The sequence below is a fragment of the Euprymna scolopes genome, chromosome 2, assembly GCF_053919585.1.
Source record: "Euprymna scolopes isolate OS-2025 chromosome 2, ASM5391958v1, whole genome shotgun sequence".
NCBI classification, from domain to species: Eukaryota; Metazoa; Mollusca; class Cephalopoda; order Sepiida; family Sepiolidae; genus Euprymna; species Euprymna scolopes.
Genome location: NC_136483.1, coordinates 187,022,629 through 187,040,699, shown reverse-complemented (window position 1 = coordinate 187,040,699; position 18,071 = coordinate 187,022,629). Strand labels below are relative to the sequence as shown.

Below are 18,071 nucleotides of genomic sequence, written 5' to 3'. Positions count from 1 at the left end.
AAATTATTTAATTAATCGTAAATATTATTTAGACATAAAAATTGATTACAAAACCTTTTAAAAATATATATATTAATTTCTTTTTTGTTCGGCAAAAAACTGCGCAAAACACTTTTAATTTTCAATTTAAAATTCTAGAAAAAAGATTATATTATTCTGCGTTTAATATAATCAAATTCAGGGTTTTATCTTTCTGGAGAAAAAAAAAATAATGGATTTTATTTCAATGAAATTAAAAAAAAAAACTTGACTGAATTGAATTAATTACCCTTAAATTAACGAAGGGGTTATTTAATAACTTTAGGTTTGGAAGAGATAAGTATGGGGTCGTTTTTTTTGAAACTTCAAAAGAAACCGACTACTGTCAAAACTTTGCGAAATACGTGATCAATTTCATTTTAGAGATATTTCTTTCAAAAGCCTTCTTTTAAAAAAAGAAAAAAAGTATATCGTTCTATTAAACCTTTTACTGTTTAAATAATTTGACTTTGCTCGTTTTATTTTAAGAAAATATAAGTTGAAAAAGCATTTTCATTCACTATTAGAAGATTTGTCAGTAAAAAAAAACAATTGCCAAAAAGATAAGCGTTTTTTTTATTTTTACTCGCAATGTAGAGCCCTGTATACTTCTTTTCAAGTTAACTCTTTTGTAGTTTGGATTACAATAGATCTGAATGAATGAACCTTGTAAAGGAGGGGCACTAAGCATTGCCCTGTTAATAATGAATTTCTTTGGTTTCTTTTTATTTCTCTCTTGCGGTTAGAAATATCAGGAAATTTTTTTCTTTTTTTCAACATCAGACCAAAAGAATCGTAATGAAGGAATCGGAAAATTAAGGTATTTTTTAACGATGCGATTCCGATTCCGATACCTCCCAAAATACACGATTCTTACGATTTCCGATTCCGATTAATCGTCTCACCACTAATACAAACATACACAAACACACAGACGATTGAGATTTATATAATAGAAGATGTTTAATTCTTTTTTACTTTCTCTTTAATTCAGGTTGTTGAACGTGGAGACACTTACCCCGGAGAGGTGGCCATGACAGTAGGGAGAGTGATGGAAACTCTCAATCATTCCAATGCGTATCGCATCGTATGGCAATCAAAGGTTAAATCTTTTTTACATTTCTTTTTTGTTTATTGCTCATTCGTATGAACTTAGAGACATTCTTGAAAAATTTCAGTCATTTACCATGCCAGAATGTGATCAACTTTTAATATATTATCATTTTATACAGAGTGACCCATGGAATCATTAATAAAATTCACAATCTGTTTTGCAATCCAAGCAAAGTTGGTGCCAATAAACTTCCATCTATGGCTGACTTGTCTATTCATTCATGTCCTACAGCTTTTGTTTTATTGACGTTATACATGGACATAACGGGAAAAATTGTCAATAGCCCTTTCATCTCTTGGCAGTATCCTGATTTTAACTGATGGCCTTCCTTAATTCAGAAATATTTTGTTTAGACATTATCTTTGGGATTAAAGAAATAAAATTAGTGTGGGGATAAGGTTTGGTAAGTATGGAATCCATTCAGAATCACGTCTCCTACTGATGAAATGATTGCTAAAGAGTCCTGTGGTAAAACAAAGACTGTTGAACATTCATGATTAAAAACTTGGTGGGCAAGTCAGGCAGTGACTAAAGTTTGTTTCAAATATGATTGGATTGCAAAAAGCATGGTTAATTTTATTGATTATTTTGAAGGATAAGAGGGTATCATTCTGTTAAAGAACACTTTTATATTTTTTTATATTGGTACAACTTTTGAAGTGGGCAAAAACTGACTAGAATAGGATGAGGGTTAAAAAAAAGTTCACCTTTTGTTCAGTTCAAAAGCTGTACAAGATTTTGTTTATTGCGAGAATCTTAATCATTTTTGAAAGTCTTGCAGGTTTTCTTTTTTTTGAGTTAGTACAGACATGGGAAGTTGGGTTTCAGTGTTCTTGTTGAGTACTTTTACAAGGAAACCCTCGTCTCTGTAGTGTCATATCCTCTGAAAACCCGAGGTGTTTGCTTCTCTTGCTCTTGATTGGCTAAGTACATCGGAATCTGGATGACAAACAAAGTTGATTTCATCTGGTTCAAAAGCCGTGCCAATACTCCCAACTATTGGGCAATAGATGAAGAAAATTTATAGGCTATTACAGCCATCCACAAATTATACAAGTCTGATTTTTTGGAAATAAATTCTTGTTTGATATTTCAGAATTAATCATATCAACTTTTGATATATGTGAAATTAGAAAGTGAAATTGGATCCAAGGTGTCAAAATATATTTTGAAAGGCATCCTCCTCCCCCAAATTAATATGCTGCAGATATGCTTGATTTACATATTAGTAGTTAACATTTGTTTTATTTTTTCTTTCATAATATTTTATTGTCTTGCACGTGGCCGAACATCAGATGACTTACCAGAGACAGTTTATATGTTCCTCGTTAAAAAACAAACGGTCTGAGTTTTATTATTTTTTTTTTATCAAAGAGGATAAAAGCTAGTGAAAATAAATGGAAAACCTTAAAAGTAATAAGATTCATAAAAAAATTTGCTTATTAAAAATATATTGAAACCTTTCTGGAGAAAAAACTGAAGTAATTTTAATCCTCTGTAATTATAGTCATGCTTACGAATTTTAGTTTCAAAACTAAAGCTAGAAAAATCATTTGGAATACAGGGTGACCCATAAAAAACGGGCCCCAGCTCTAATTAGGCCATGTTTCTCAGTGTTTTGTCTGAATGAAATGAAACTGGTGATAACTAGTTTATTATATTCAAAACATCACATCAAATACTAGGGTCTTTGGCCTTTTTTACTTTTTTTTTCTCTGTTCTACAGCATATGTTCTAGATGGCCTCTTGTTTTTTTTCTGTATATGCTCTGAAAGTTTAAAAGCATTTTCATTGAGCTTAATTACTTGTGCCAATTGTAAAAAAAAAAAAAAATCATAAGTATATATTTTTTATAATTGAAAGTATATTTATATATATACACGCACATAATAACTGTTGCTTTTACGGCAAAAATTTTCAGTGGGTAGCTGTTCTGTACAGGTCCTGGATTTTATAATTTTGTAGGCAAAGAGCAAAAGATCTTTCTCATGTTGACACAAAAAGATTATATGTTGGAATGCTAAAGATTCAATACTTTTATGGAGCAACTCTGGTTTCTGATTGGTTGCTAGCAAAATGTGGCTCCGTTTGATTCGTCAGTTCCTAGCGCCAGTGCCTATAAATAGAACTTTTCAATTTTCAGTGATCATGCCCTTCTCATTGTATCAAAAATATTGCAACAATATATATATATATATATATATATATGTATATATATATATTTTATGTCATGTTATAATTTTATGTGAGTAAATTAAGTAGTTATATATATATATATATATATAAACTACTTAATTTACTCACATAAAATTAATATATGAAAGTATAGATTTATGCGTAAACTTTAAGTATTTACTTCAAAACTGCTCAATACGTAGGTAGAGCTAGTTAGTAATTTATAAAAAATATATGGCGATTAAGCTACACTGAATATTCGGCGTTTCATCCACTCTAGGACTCTTCAGGCTTATGATAAGCCTGAAGAATCCTAGAGTGGCTTAATCGCCATATATATTTTATAAATTACTATATATATATATATAAATATATATATATATATATATATATTTCAAGCAAACATTAAATGCAACCTCGATACTTTGCTGTATGAGTCTTTTTTTTATTTTTTCGATTTTCCATATAATCTTTTTTGGTACTTATGCAGTTTAATCAAGACATTAAAAAATGAAAATATCGAAAAAAGGTTATATTGTACACATCCGTTATGGAACAAAGTTCTCCAACTAAAAATTTCACTTAATTTCATCAAGTATTTTTTTTTTTTTTTTTTTTTTTTTTACAGCAAAAAAACAATTTATGATACCAAGCAAAAGGTTCGATTTTTAGGAATAAAAGCTAGTAATAAAGATGGGGAGGGAGTCTTGGCATGTTAAAAATTTCCATAATGGCTGACATCAACGCGCTCTCATAAAAACGTGTTTTTCCACTGTAAAAAAAACAAAAAACTACTCGATCAAATGAAATTTTTTTTCAGAGATCTTCAGTCCAAAACGGATACATACAATATAACCTTTTTTTTTTTTTTTTTCTCAATATTTTCAGTTTTTAATGCCTTGATTAAACGGTACAAGCACCTCTTTTTTATATCAAAATCGAAAATATTAATGAAGGTTCCATAATTGTTACTGTCACGAGCGCTTTTGATTCGTCCACGAATCCTCTTCAGGTGTTGGGGAAGTAAAATTGAGAAGGAGCGAAAACGGAAATTAAAAAGTGAAAAGTAAAATATACATTAAACTGCGTTAGCTGATGGTAAATTAAAATATATAAAGTCGATGAGAAATCGATTAAAATAGAAGTCGATTAAAGATTAGATTATTAAACTCAGCACTGGGCACTATTAGCAAAGTCCGTCCATTATGGGCCATTCAAGACATTTTAACACATTGCTGCTTTTCTTGAATGTAATATTATTTATAGTAGGGTGATAAGTTATAATGTATGACGCTTCAAGAAGTTTTAATTTTTTAAGATTATTTTCACGTTGTATAATTTTTGTTGTCGACGAGGATTTTTCTATGATTGAAGGGGGGGGGACAGCTGTGTTCTTTTATTAAATGTTGATATAGCGCTAGTATTGTTAAAAGCATGATGATTCATCGGGTCAACATTGTCATATCATATATATGATAGCTTCCTTCAGTTTTGACTGACTATGGATACCCACTGTTAGGGTGCCTGCGCATGAAATTTTTGTGGCAAGAGTTGCGTAATCTCCAACCACACCTCTCATGAGTCGGCATTGTTAAACACCAGTGGTAAGTGGAGGTTCAGGCAATTGGAAACCATGCCGATATAAGCGAAGAGCACATACCATGCCTAGAATTCCCAAATGGTTACCCATCTGATACTAGTCAGGCTGAACATTGCTTAACTGGTGTGTCAACGTGATGATGCCGTGTGTATGTGTATGCATATATATATATTTTTATACAGTGTTCAGACAATATTTGTCTGCAAAATTATTCTTGAGGAAAAAATAAGTTTTGGAGATTTATTTATTACACACTAGCGAGGGGTACCCGGCGTTGCCTGGGTGTTTGGAGGTGTGTATGGTTTTGGGTAAATCAAAAATCCGGGGGGTGGGGATTAAAATAAAAAAAATGTTTTGGTAGGTAAGAATGTGGATCGAACCCGAACCCTTGAGGCAAAGTTGGAAATTAAAGTGTGAAAAAAGAAAGTGCGACGTTAACCATTGCACCACCACAAGATGCTAACGGAAACCCGTTTGAATTTATTTAATTACTTAAATTAGCAGGTGCACGTTTTAATGACTTAATGAGGTCAACTTTTGACTACAGGGTATCATTTAGTACGGAACGCTTTTTTTTTTTTTTTTTTTTTTTCTCCAAGATGTTGGGGGTAGGGGGAAACAGCTCCCCTTGTCCAAATTGAATAGCAATTGTTTGATATATGGAAAATATTTCCACATTGATCAAAGCTGATTGCTTTCGGACATTTCCGACGACAGACGGAAAATACCGCCAAAATTAGTGTCGTTTTTATTATAGGAAAAAGACTAATCCACTTGCGGCGAGCGACAAATGTTGAATATTTATCTTCCCGAAGTCGAGCAAATTAAATAGACAGGCGGGCTCCGTTGTTAACTCTAAGATATTACGATTTACATGTGATAAAAAAAGTTTTAAAAAGTTGTTAGGCGACCGACCGCTTCTCTGAAAAAAGCCTTTTGTAGACATACAGAAAAAGCGAACATACACACATACACACATACATACATACACTTTCGCTTTTATATTTATAGATGGTTTAGTTTAACTTTTACATGTTTTGTCAATTTAACTTAATGAACCTGTTTTTGGCTTTGATAATAGCGTCAAGGTGACCTGACAACTCTCTTCTGACCTAAGCTTCATCTTTTAAAGGCTCTGGTGATCCTGGTTGCTTGGCACAAAGTTTCAACTAAGATACATTGAAATAAAAGGAAGGGGTAATAAAGTGAACTAAAAAAATCTTAGTTTTCTGAAAAAAAGAAAAAGAAAGAGTCCTTTCTAAATAACATTAATTAATACTGAAAATTCTATGAATCCAGATTGGCTAATTCTGTTTAACAAAAAATCCTTGATTGGAAGCAAATTGAATTTAATTGCGTGTTTCTAGTGTAGAGACATATTTACTGTCTGAGACTGAAATGATGTTTTAGAAAATCAATGAAATATAAATGACTTTAAATTTTACTTGACTGTTAAAACTTTTCAAAATATTTCACTGTCACAAGGGAAATAATTCTCTACAAAATTGATACGTTATTACCCCCCCCCCCTCCTTATTTTGCACACCATTAAATATTTTATCTGGAAAACAGCGTCCAGAGACAAGTTGCTGGAGATGATGGAGCTGAGGTACGTGGATTTATCTAACACTTCCAGGGTATGGTCAGAGTGATTATAGGGCTGGTGTGTACATCTTGCCCCATAATGTTGGTTTTCTTCAGGCTGATGGTGAGAGTGTACCCTGTTTGCAAAGCAGGAGATGAATTGTTGAAGACTTTCCTCAGAGTGAGCAACAAGATCTGTGAAGAGCATCTTTCTAATAAGCACTGTGCAACTTTGTCTTTATTCTAATACTGGTGAGGTTAAATAGGTTTCCATTGCTTCTAGTGTGGAGAAAGATGCCATCGTCTGACTCATAGGATGCATACCGCAGGAGCAAGGAGAAGATGCCAAAGAGCGTAGACGCCAAGATGCAACCTTGCTTCATGCTGTTCTTGATTGGGAAAGGTCCGAGAATGATTTATAGTAGTGTGGATCATTAACATTTGAATAAATTAATATAATAATAACTTATTTGAATTAATGTTATATACATCAAATAAATGAATTAAACAAGGATTGTTTCATAATTTAAATTGCTTTAAATATTTGCTGTGAGGTCACTGTGATATTTATTGCAGTAATGCAAAGGAAAACAGTACTTAAGATCAGAAGAGTTCCAGAAGATTTTAACCACTTTATCATTTGAAAAAGAGGTCTTACCTTGAAATAGTATATTATGGAACACAGTTACACACATTAGATCGCTGTATAGAAGTTAAGTAAATCAATAAAGATTTACTTAAAAAAATAGATTTTTATCCTCCTTGTCAACACTGTTGCTTCTTGTATTGTGATAACTTATGACTGCTCTGTAGATTTTGAATTTGTTCTATTAACTTTTTGCTTCACTTCTATTTGCATTCAGGTTGGTCCACTGCAGTGGCTTGCTCCACAAACAGATGCTGCCATTCGAGGCTTTGTTACACGAGGAAAAAAGAATTTATTGCTCGTGCCTGTAGCGTTCACAAGTGACCACATAGAAACTTTATATGAAATGGATCTAGAATATATTGAAGAGTTAGGAGCTGAGGTAAGGTGGAATCCATTTTTCCTCTTTTGACTGTTCCATCATTCTCTGGATCCTCCTTACTCCCTTCTGCGATTTTCCGGAGCCTCCTTACTCCCTTCTGCGATTTTCCGGAGCCTCCTTACTCCCTTCTGTCTTTTTTCGGAGCCTCCTTACTCCCTTTTGCCTTTTTTCGGAGCCTCCTTACTCCCTTCTGTCTTTTTCCGGAAGTTTCTTACTTTCTTCTGTCTTTACATCTCTAAATTAATAAAATTGTACAACACATTTTATGTGTTCTTGCATCTACTTACATGTTAACAGTAAATTAAAAAAAATTTAATTGAATTTTAAAATCAAATGTTTAATGTAATATAAATCAAATTGAAACAAAAAAAAATTCCAAAACTAAATCTACTATAATGCATTTCGGTTTCTTTGTAAACAAGTCAGCCATTTTAATCTTTTGTTAATAATTGAAAAAGAACTGCATTAATTTCTTTCTGACACTTAAAAAAAAAAATTGATAAGAATTAGAAGCCTTTAAACTTTTGAATAAAAAGTCATTTCCAGCTTTAAAACTGTTAGCTTTTAAAGTTTCAATCTCTTAATAAAACGAGGATTTTCTATTTACAGCCAATAATTTTATAAAGATTTAAAAAGTAACTTTTGAAAAAATTTAGTTATAGTTTAAACAATTTTATAACCAAACTATACACATGAATTTAACTTTTAGAATTCTATGTAAAAAATGCGATTCAATTAAAATAAGTGAAGCATGCATGGTGCACTGTGAACAAGGCATAAAAAAAAATGACTAAGTTCAGCATTGCCCCCCCCCTCCTACCTTTAGCCACAAAAGTCCCCAAGGGATGTCAAATCCTGGTGAAAATGAACAAACGGTGCAGCTTTAGGTCTTAATATATGTAAATTTGAGTTCTGCACCATGCAGAAAAAGAAATGACTAAGTCCATCATTTGCCCCCCCCCCTCTCATTTAGCCCCAAAAGTCCACAAGGCGTTAACATATTTAAATTTGAGTTCAGCACAATGCAAAACTGCTAAATAGACATATACAGTAAATTTTGGACAAATATGGTAAAATAGTCCCAAAAATGGAGTGTTTTTATTAGCCCTAAAAGAGCCCCTGGAGCACACCCAAAAGTTATCGTGAAGTATAGACAAACAAAATTATATAGAAATCAGTTAGTTACAAATTTTCAGAAAGTTTTATAAAAATCCAAGGCATAAATTTTTTTTTTTTTTTTTTTTTTAATAAGCACAAAAGTGTCAATTTTAGCCATTTTAACTAGAAAGGCATCCCCAGGATGACAACCTGACTTTTCCCGAAAAATCTATTCTGTTACTTTTTTTTACTCCTATCATGTTTAATGTTTGTGCAAAATTTTAAAAAATTCCAAGGCGTAGTTATTGAGAAAAGTGTAGACAAGGGTGAATTTATAGGTCCACCCTCTTGAATAAAACAAAAAAGTAAAACTCACAGGCAACACCAGATAGGTATAACTAGTAATTAATTGTCATCAGGGTTTTTGATCACTACTAGAGAAAGAACTCCTCCCTGGTTTCCTTTCATCCATGTAAGCTTGCAGGATGTTCAATATTATGTAGAGGATATTGCGTCGCCACTTGTTGAAGTATGCATTTTGTGTGTTCCAAAAACAATCAACAATAAAGAGCAAGTTTACTGGGTACATTTAAAGAAGACATCAAAAGGAAGAGTTACATATATACAAGGAATATTTATTTACACAAGAGTTATGAACAATACAGTGAGTTGTGTATACATGCATGTCTACGTAAAGTTATATGAAATTTGAAAGTGTTGGTTGCACGTATTGTTCATTGTGCATACGCATGTCTGGTGTTTGTATGTGATCACAAGGGTTTATTAAAGTATGCGTTGAATATTCATTGTGTATGTGAGAGTTCGTTATGGCATACACGTGTATTCTTTCTTACCTTGAAAAGGAAAATGCCCTGTTGAGGTGTATGGAAAAACGTGTTTTCACGTCCACGATTCGAATGAACAAGAGAGAGATAAAGAATGGAAGTTGGGTAAAGGAAGTAGAAAACGCCACCTGTTAGACAAATCAGAAATAACAGCAAGGGCAGATAACTGGTACATAATTGAGATACATTTGTGTGCAACCTATGTAATAGCATATCAGTTTGAAAAGCATCTGCCCATAGGCGTCAGTTTGCTGTTGAGTTCATTTCTCCATCAGGTTTTCTTAGTCTTTTCTGTTGCGTTGCAGGTTAATTTTGTTGCTCTAGATATTCACTTGTTGTCTATAGATCTCCAAACTATTGGTTTTGAATGTTGATGCTAATTTTGTTTTTACTAATTACATCTGCATCATCCTCATATCATTACAGAAAAGCAAGAATAAAAAATATCTGGCTGAAGTGACAAATTGTGGGCCTCAGCTTGGTTGTCCTACTGGACACAACCCATGCCTTTATCGACTTAACTAAGGTGTTCTAAATTAAATTCCACCTAGAGTTTAGAGATTCAACCTCTGTAGAACAAAAGAACAAAACAAAATTCTTGACTGAACAACCCCCACCACCACTACCTGTAAGACATTCACAGCAAAAACAAGTCTAACTATAACCACAGCGTAGCATTTCTTTCTCTCTCTTTTTACGAAAAAAAACAAACTAAATTTCTAATAAAGTTTCTTTCCTAGAACATCTCATTTATGAAGCAATATTACATAAAACTATTTCTCAACTGGTTGCATTATAGTCTATTTTAAAGTTATAAAGTCTAATGTAAACAAATACTTGATGAATTGTTCTTTCTACCCATCCCACCGATGGTTTCTAGTCTTCCTGTAGTTGCCATCATTGTGTAACCTTTATCCTGGAGTGTCCTCTCCCTCCACCCCTGTGCCTTGATAATTGGTGACCTATTATGGAACTTTGAATGAAAGCAGTTTATCACTGATGGATAAGCCTAGATTCTGATGGCTATCGTTGTGTAACTGACTATCTCATTAACCTGGAGTGTTCCCTCTTCTCTGGATCTTGATAATTGGTGACCCATTAATCTAATATATAAAACTCACTATATCTGTCTGTCTTTTTTTTTTTTTCAAACTTTTTCAAACTAAACTATCTCTTCTAAAAGTGCTGGGGCTTCAAATAATTAGATTTTTGTAGGTCTTTAATTGGTTAAAATAGTTTTGAATGGGTTCAAATTGAAAAAAAAAATCTTTCTACATTTTGTACATTCATCTTAGTTTATTTTTTAATCAGTTCATATGCGTGTCATGTTGGTATAGTGGTAACATCACCAGCTTTGAATGCTACAGTTTTGCTTTCGGTTTCAATTCTAGCTGATGGCACCCAAATACTATTTTTTTTCTTTTTACTTTTGAACTGGATAAATTAAAATATCATATTCAAATATATTTTACGACAGGGCAAAGCTGGCCGCATAACCTTGAATGTATAACATTTAAAATTTATAGAAAATATTCATAATTTGAGGATTAAATGGTCATTTATACTATTTAATCTTATCACGATGTATACACATTTTTTAATGTTATGTAGTTTGTTTCTCCAGCTACTACGAGGGGCGTGCAATAAGTAATGCCCCTGGCCCACTTCCCATAGCAGTAGAGCAACGAAACTTGGCACAGTTATTAGTGTTTCTCTACAGAGGAACCACCCAGAGTTATGCATTTCTCCCATCATTTGATGCAGTTCTGGAGATCGTTTTTGTAGAACACCCCAGGTTGGTCCTCCAACCACGACGTGACTTCAGAAATCAAGGCTGCATCATCTGGGAAACGCTTTCCTTTCAAAAACAACTTTATGGTTGGGAAGAGGTGAAAGTCAGAGGGTGCAAGGTCAGGAGAGTAGGGAGGATTTCATAATCACACGCCTGTGCTTCTGATCTGGCGACATGCGAGTTGTGGATCGGAGCATTGTCCTGCAGGAGGAGGGTACCTTTGCTGATCTTGCCCCGCCTCTTGATTTTGATAGCTTCCCTTAATTTCCTCAAAAGTGAAGCAGAATAGGCTCCTGTAATTGTGGTACCCTTTGCCAGGAAATCTGTCATCACTACTCTGTTCTGGTCCCAGAAGACTGTGAGCATGTCCTTGCCAGTGGAGGGCTGCACCCTTGCCTTCTTTTGAGGTGGTGAGTCCAAGTGCTTCCACTGCATTGACTGAGCTTTGGTCTCTGGATCATAGTGATGGACCCAGGTTTCATCGTGTGTAATCAGTCTTTTGAAAAACTTTGACTCATCTTCTTGGCACATCTCCAAATTCATCCTCGAGCACTGGACGTGTTCTGAAATGGTGTGAGCAACCTGGGAATCCATCTGGCAGACACCTTATGCATATGCAAATGGTCATGAATGATAGCTTGACATCTTGGGCTATTTGGCGAATAGTAATGCGCTGATCTTCCAAAATGGCAACCTCAACTTGACGGACAGATGCCTCATCAATGGCAGAAGGGGGGGGGCGACCAGGTCTGGGAGCTGTTTCCACAGATTTCCAGCCATGTTTGAATTCATGCTGCCAGCGTTTTACAAGGTCATATGATGGGGCATTATCACCATAAGTTTCTTTCATTTCATCAAAAGTTTCCTGTGGTGTGCGTCCTTTCAAATACAAAAACTGGATCACTGCTCAACATTCAACAGGCTCTATTTCACACCTGACCTAGTTCAAACACCTATAAAACAGAAACCACAATTAGTTCAGAGCTGTAATTTGCTACATAACCCGTAGATATATAAATCATTGCACATGCAAAATTTCAGTAAGATCAGACAACTGGAAGTGGGTCAGGGGCATTACTTATTGCACGCGCCTCGTAACTCAAGGGAAGTAACTGAGATTTTTCAAAGTTATTTCTCTTATACTGACATGAGTTGTTGGTTGGTTGTTTTATGGCATGTCAGCTCTTGTCAGGTTATTTAATGCCAAATCCAGTGATTTAAAAGAAAAATCTTTTAATAGAATATATATTTTTTTTTTCAAGTCTGTTTCTATTTAACCCATAGTTGGGACCCTAACAGGTACTACCACTCCAGGTCAGAGTGGACCTGGGAGCAATGGCAATTAAAGGGTGGCTCCACACTCCCCAAAGCCCGCAAGCTAAGACCTCACCATCGGAGATAGTTTAAGGTCATATCCAGGACCAGACTTGAGTTGTGTGTGTATATGTTCAGATAGAGGAATGGGCTGGGCGAAAAAAAAAGGAAGGGAGAAAGGTTATCTATCTAAAGAAACTGTCATAATTTTATCACTTATATAGACATGATTTATTTTTGTATGCTTTATTTAATCATTTTTTTAAATACTGATTTGTTTTCATTTTTTTTTTTTTTTTTCCAAGGTTGGTGGTAATCTCCATCGTGCAGCGTCTTTAAATGACAGTCCCATCTTTGTTGAGGTAAGTGTTCTTTCTCTTCATAACTTTTATACAATCTTTTCTATGTGTGTATTTTAACATTTATATGTGACCATTTAAAATGGCTTTCAATTTAATATTATTTTATTCAATGTAATTTTCATGGACAGAACTTCTTTGCAATGACTTCCTGCTTGTAGAACAATACTGCAGTACTGCTTCCATGCAGGTAAAAACTTGATCATCTTGAAATCAAATATGAACAATTTTTTGCCCTAAATGCCATAGCAAATAATCAGACAGTTCATACCAGTCATCATTTTTAGTACTTCCATAGTGTTCATTTTTTTTTTTTTTTTTAAATAATCATTCCGATCTATTAATTCTTATTCCTGAGTGGCTTCTGGCCTTAATAAGTAGTTATCCAATATTATTGAACATATGGATTTTTTGATTACTGTTCTCATCATCAGTGTTATTTGCACAGTGTTTCGGCTGATGTAACCTCTGACCTTTTTCAGGCATATCGAAATAGGTAAAATTCAGTTCTATGTGCTACTCTTTTAGAGGATGAAGATTAAATCTTCAGTGCAGACGACATTAAGTATACAATTGTGAATTACTTAAGACTACTACTCAATGACAGAACAAGAGCATGCTAACATTGTGAATTAAAAGGCTCTGTTCAAAATTCTGTGCAGATTCCTGATATCGACAGTATACACTTGAAGGTCAGCCAAAATGTTGTGAGACTAACACTCAAGATGCAAAAAGTAGTCTCAATGAACTAAATAATCAATCATCATCTCTAAAATAAATTTTATTTATGATTTTGGAATAATTCATTTTAAAATGGGTAAAGTTTTTTTTCATACCTGCAAATCAGCAATGTTTGTTTTTTTAAATTTTTTTTTTTATTGCATTTCGTATTTAACAATTGGATAATCTTGGGTGGCTAAACTTTAGAATTCCCTCCCTGTTCCTGGCTTCTCTGACTGTACTAACTTAAGTTTAAAATGTAATGTGAACAGATATCTCACTGCTCAACTCCCTATAGTTCCCAGTTAAACACAATCCCAAATAGTAACCCCTTATGTTCCCAGTCGCAATATGCCTTGTTAGGGATGAAAAAGAGTAAAAAAACAAAACAAAAAACAAACTTATTTTAAATGAAGGTGAAAGGTGATAATGTACATCCAAATGTGTATTCATCTAACTTGAAAAATAGATTATTTGATTATCATAAACACTTTATTCTCATCAAGTTTTTTATTTTTTTTTATTGTGACATACAATAATAAATTTTATTATGAAATTCTTGTTACATTTCTGAATTTTTGAGATGAGGTATGAATGATTAATTTAAATAATGTAAACAAACAATTGTTCTCATCTTGAGTGTTATCTGCACAATGTTTCAGTTGATGTAACCGCTAACCTTTGTCAGGTGTTAAAGTTGCCATATTTTAGCAGGAAAAAAAGGGGAGTAACTCTGCACTCTAAGATTTCAAATTTTTGGATCGAATTGGAAATAAGTTTACACGAATTATAAAGATAAATTATTAGGGAACCCTAGGGAGTATAATTTTTAACTTATTGTGATTATATTTTTAATTTAATCCATCAACCAATTGTAAGTTCTTTAGAAACATGTTTACGAAACTAAGAGGTTGCTGGTTTTACTATGGTTAATGAAATTCTTGTGTTTATTTTCAGGCCCTTGCTGATATTGTGTATAATCATTTACGAATGGATCGTTGTGTGTCGTCCCAACTCACCCTCCAATGTCCTGGTTGTATCAATATCCATTGTCAAAAGATGAGGGAGTTTTTCAGCAATCAACAGCCACTCCTTGATTCATTTAAAGACGAACCTGAACAAGAACAACAACTAGACCAACGTACTAATTAATCGAAACCTTATCTCCCATCACTCTATGCCTTTATTCTTTAGATAAAAACGTTTATAGTTGGCCACAAGAGTTGATTTATTTTCCTTCATTGTTTTTTTGAAAAATGGTGGCTATGTAAAATCGGCTTTGAAGAAGAAAAATAATGTGTAATGTTTAAATGCTGGTTTCTAATGCATGAAAAGTCTCTGTTGACTGATTCACATCAGGTGAAAACGGATAAGAATTGAAGGGGTTTAACCCTGTCGCCGCCTATGAAGGAGGAAGTAATTCCTGGAAGGATGCTATCCTGAGGCGGAACCGATGCTACCCACTTTTTATATAAAAATGTTAAAGTAGGTAAGATTAAAGCGAAATGTTCCAATGTTGGGCTGCACAAAATAAGCATTTAAGCCATAATAAAGGCAAATCCAACCAAGAGACAAAAGATAGGCAACATTTATAAATGGATACACATGAACCAAATGAACATTTAGGCTGAAGATTGTGGGTTTTGGAGGCAATTGGTTAGTAGATGAGAACATGTTTAAAAGTCATTATCTGTTCTCAAAAAAAAAAATAAATAGAAATCTGGAGCAGATTCAGCACAAGGGAAATTAAAAAAAAAAAAAAAAAAAAAAAAAAAAAAATTTGGAGACCTTTATTTTATTTTTGGTAGGGATTACTTGTGCCGTCCAGTTATTTTGCTATAATTTCTTTGAAACCAATACTCCTTTTTTTAAAAAAAAAAGTGCTGTAATTAAGTATTTGGATTATTAGGTATTCTCATGTTACTACCAATGTAACCTCTGACTTTCTTTAGGTTTTGTTGAAATTTATGAATCAGCATGGAATTTGAAATGGAACCTGATGATTGAACCTCCAGAAGAGTCTAAGTTACAAACGAATTTTACTTAGTATGTTATCCATTATGCAACACGTCCTTGTTTTAATTATGTCGGCTGATTTTGCTTATAATTAATTCATTATTTAATATCAATTAGTGTAAAAAAAAAACAAAAACATTCTGTGCAAGTCCACATTTCAACCTAATTAAGAAAATAAAGAAAAATCGTATGTACATGTCATGAAATAAAAAGGTCATATTCTCAAAATCACGTAAATTGATTATTTTTTAATTAAGGAAATCAAATTTTCTGAAAAAATGAGAATGTTGTCTTGATATGCCATATTTAATAAATGAATGTAGACAGCACAATTTGAACTACCAAGATCAAAATCAGCCTTGTAGTGGTTATGATTTGCTATTAAAAAAAAAACAAAAAAAAAATACTGGATAAATTTGTAATTTTTAGAATATGGCATTTTTTGTTCCATGACAGGTACATATATCATAAAGATTTCTCTCTTTATGTATATACTAGCATGGTTGTCCGACATTGCCTGGGTATTTGGAGGTGTATGTTGAGAAAAAAAAAAGAGAAAAAAAAAGGGCGGTCAATTTTTTTTAACTTTAACCCTTATTATGACCCCTTAAAATTTATTGTTTTGGGCTCAAATCAAGTTATTAAGTTAGATCCATGTCCAAGGAACCTATATCTAAAATTTCAAGTGTTTAGACCGAAAATTGTCGGAGGAGTTTGGTAGAGTTCTCAAAAGGTCAAATTGTTGAGCTTTGAGCCTTTAATCGCCAAATTTCTGGCTGAAAACCAATCACATCGATGTTCCCAAATCTCAGTACTCTGTCAATTTTTAGTCTACAAACTCGAAATTCGATATACAGAGTTATTGCGTAGGGAAATATACACAGACATGTTCGCTTTTATAGATTAGGTTGGTGCAATAATTATATATATATATCTGGGGGGGGGGGGGAGACAACATTTTTGTACCAACCTAATGTATGTACATTAAGTGCCACAAATTCTAATATGAATTTCTAATCAAGTTTGATAAGATATGTTCATAAATCAATAGATAAAAAACAGTGGTTGAGTATCATTTTAATATAAATTGGATACAAAGAAAAACAAAAATGTTGCAACTTATACATACACTAACGTGATTCATACAATTTATGTACAAAGATCAATGGTAAAATTGCAATTCTGTAACATCTCCAGGTCTCCTTGCTTCTTTATAAAATTTGATTTTATTAATTCAAAACTACTTGATCAATTTACGATTTTTAGAATAGGACCTTTGTTATGTGATAAGTATACTAGAAAGATTTTTCTGTATTTTTTTTTTTTTTTTAACACCATCTTTCCTGGTATTCTGTCCATGCTATCAAATCCATATTGTAATCATTTAAGGAACTAATGAAGGGGGGTGCATAAGGCAGAAAAATTAGGCCATCCTTTGATTTAAAAAAAAAAAAAAAAAAAAAAAAAAAAAACAGCTTGAAACAAACATTTTATGTGGCATTGCCTTATAAGCCAAAGCATATGAAATTATTGAACAAAAGTTTAATGCAATAAGAACTAATTTACCTCTCAAAAAGACAAAGAAAAAGGAAATATTAAGTTAAAATTAATTTTAATATCTCTTTTTCGTTAGACTGGTTGAACATTTGTTGGCATTCTTGGTTGGTCTCTTCTACAACCACAACCTCGAGTGATTTTAACCTGAGAAAAAGAGAATAGGTTTATTTAAAAAACAACAAAAAAATTTTTTTTCATTGTAGATTTTTTTTTTTTAAATTTATTTTAGAAAAATAAATTGAATAAAAGTAACCAATGTTTTATTATTTAGTTGAATTTTGGAAGTATAATTTATTGATTAAACATCTGAAAAAATAATTGGGTTGTTACATATTTGGGATTGCAATTGATAAGTAATGCACTTATTTAAATATTCTGGGAGTAAATGTTATTTCTCAGAAATGATGCTTGTCAGGGTTTGTTAAAGCCTACAAAGCTAATCAAACCATGATTGCAGAGTTTTAGTGAAAACGTGAATTTTATAACGCTGCCAGAAGGATCCAAGGGCAATAATTCTGCAACCAATATGGCTTTTTTTTTTTTTTTTTTTTTTTTTTTTTTTGTAGAATGATTTCCCAATTAAGAATGGATGTTAATTTTACTGCATACTTTATTTTTAGTTGGGATCTTGAATATTTTGCATCGGTAGTTAAATAGATGATTTATAAAAATTGCAATATGTATATGCAGTAGATGAAAAGAAGGATAAAGCCCATCTAGTCTCATCATATCAGAAAGCCAATGACATTTTACACACTCTGATATAAAGCAACATTCTGCACCAGACTTAATACACATATTCGAGTATAGTTAAAAAAAAAAATAAATAAATAAAAAAATAAAGTACATAA

At 32.8% G+C, this 18,071-nt stretch overlaps 2 protein-coding genes across 6 annotated transcripts in view; one reads left to right on the top strand and one right to left on the bottom strand.

The window, feature by feature from the left end:
* Nucleotides 1–14,862, top strand: part of LOC145299645 (ferrochelatase, mitochondrial-like) — a 60,087-nt gene extending 45,225 nt beyond the window's left edge. For both annotated transcript variants that reach the window (XM_080144423.1, XM_080144422.1), the window contains exons 8-11: nt 1,013–1,120; nt 7,355–7,519; nt 12,874–12,930; nt 14,605–14,862. In XM_080144423.1, coding sequence (XP_080000549.1) covers nt 1,013–1,120; nt 7,355–7,519; nt 12,874–12,930; nt 14,605–14,799 — 525 coding nt within the window. In that variant the 3' untranslated portion in view covers nt 14,800–14,862. The remainder of the gene's footprint in view (nt 1–1,012; nt 1,121–7,354; nt 7,520–12,873; nt 12,931–14,604) is intronic.
* A 2,248-nt stretch (nt 14,863–17,110) lies between these two features.
* LOC145299599 (uncharacterized) overlaps nt 17,111–18,071 on the bottom strand; it is a 73,197-nt gene continuing 72,236 nt past the window's right edge. For 3 of the 4 annotated variants that reach the window (XM_080144420.1, XM_080144421.1, XM_080144418.1), the window contains one exon: nt 17,782–18,071. This exon is cut by the window's right edge and continues 199 nt beyond it. Coding sequence is in view for 1 of the 4 variants with exons in the window: in XM_080144419.1 (XP_080000545.1) it covers nt 17,293–17,364 (72 nt within the window). In the remaining 3 variants the exon portion in view is untranslated. Of the gene's footprint in view, nt 17,365–17,781 lie in introns of those variants that run through there. The other variant, XM_080144419.1, reaches the window with a different exon arrangement.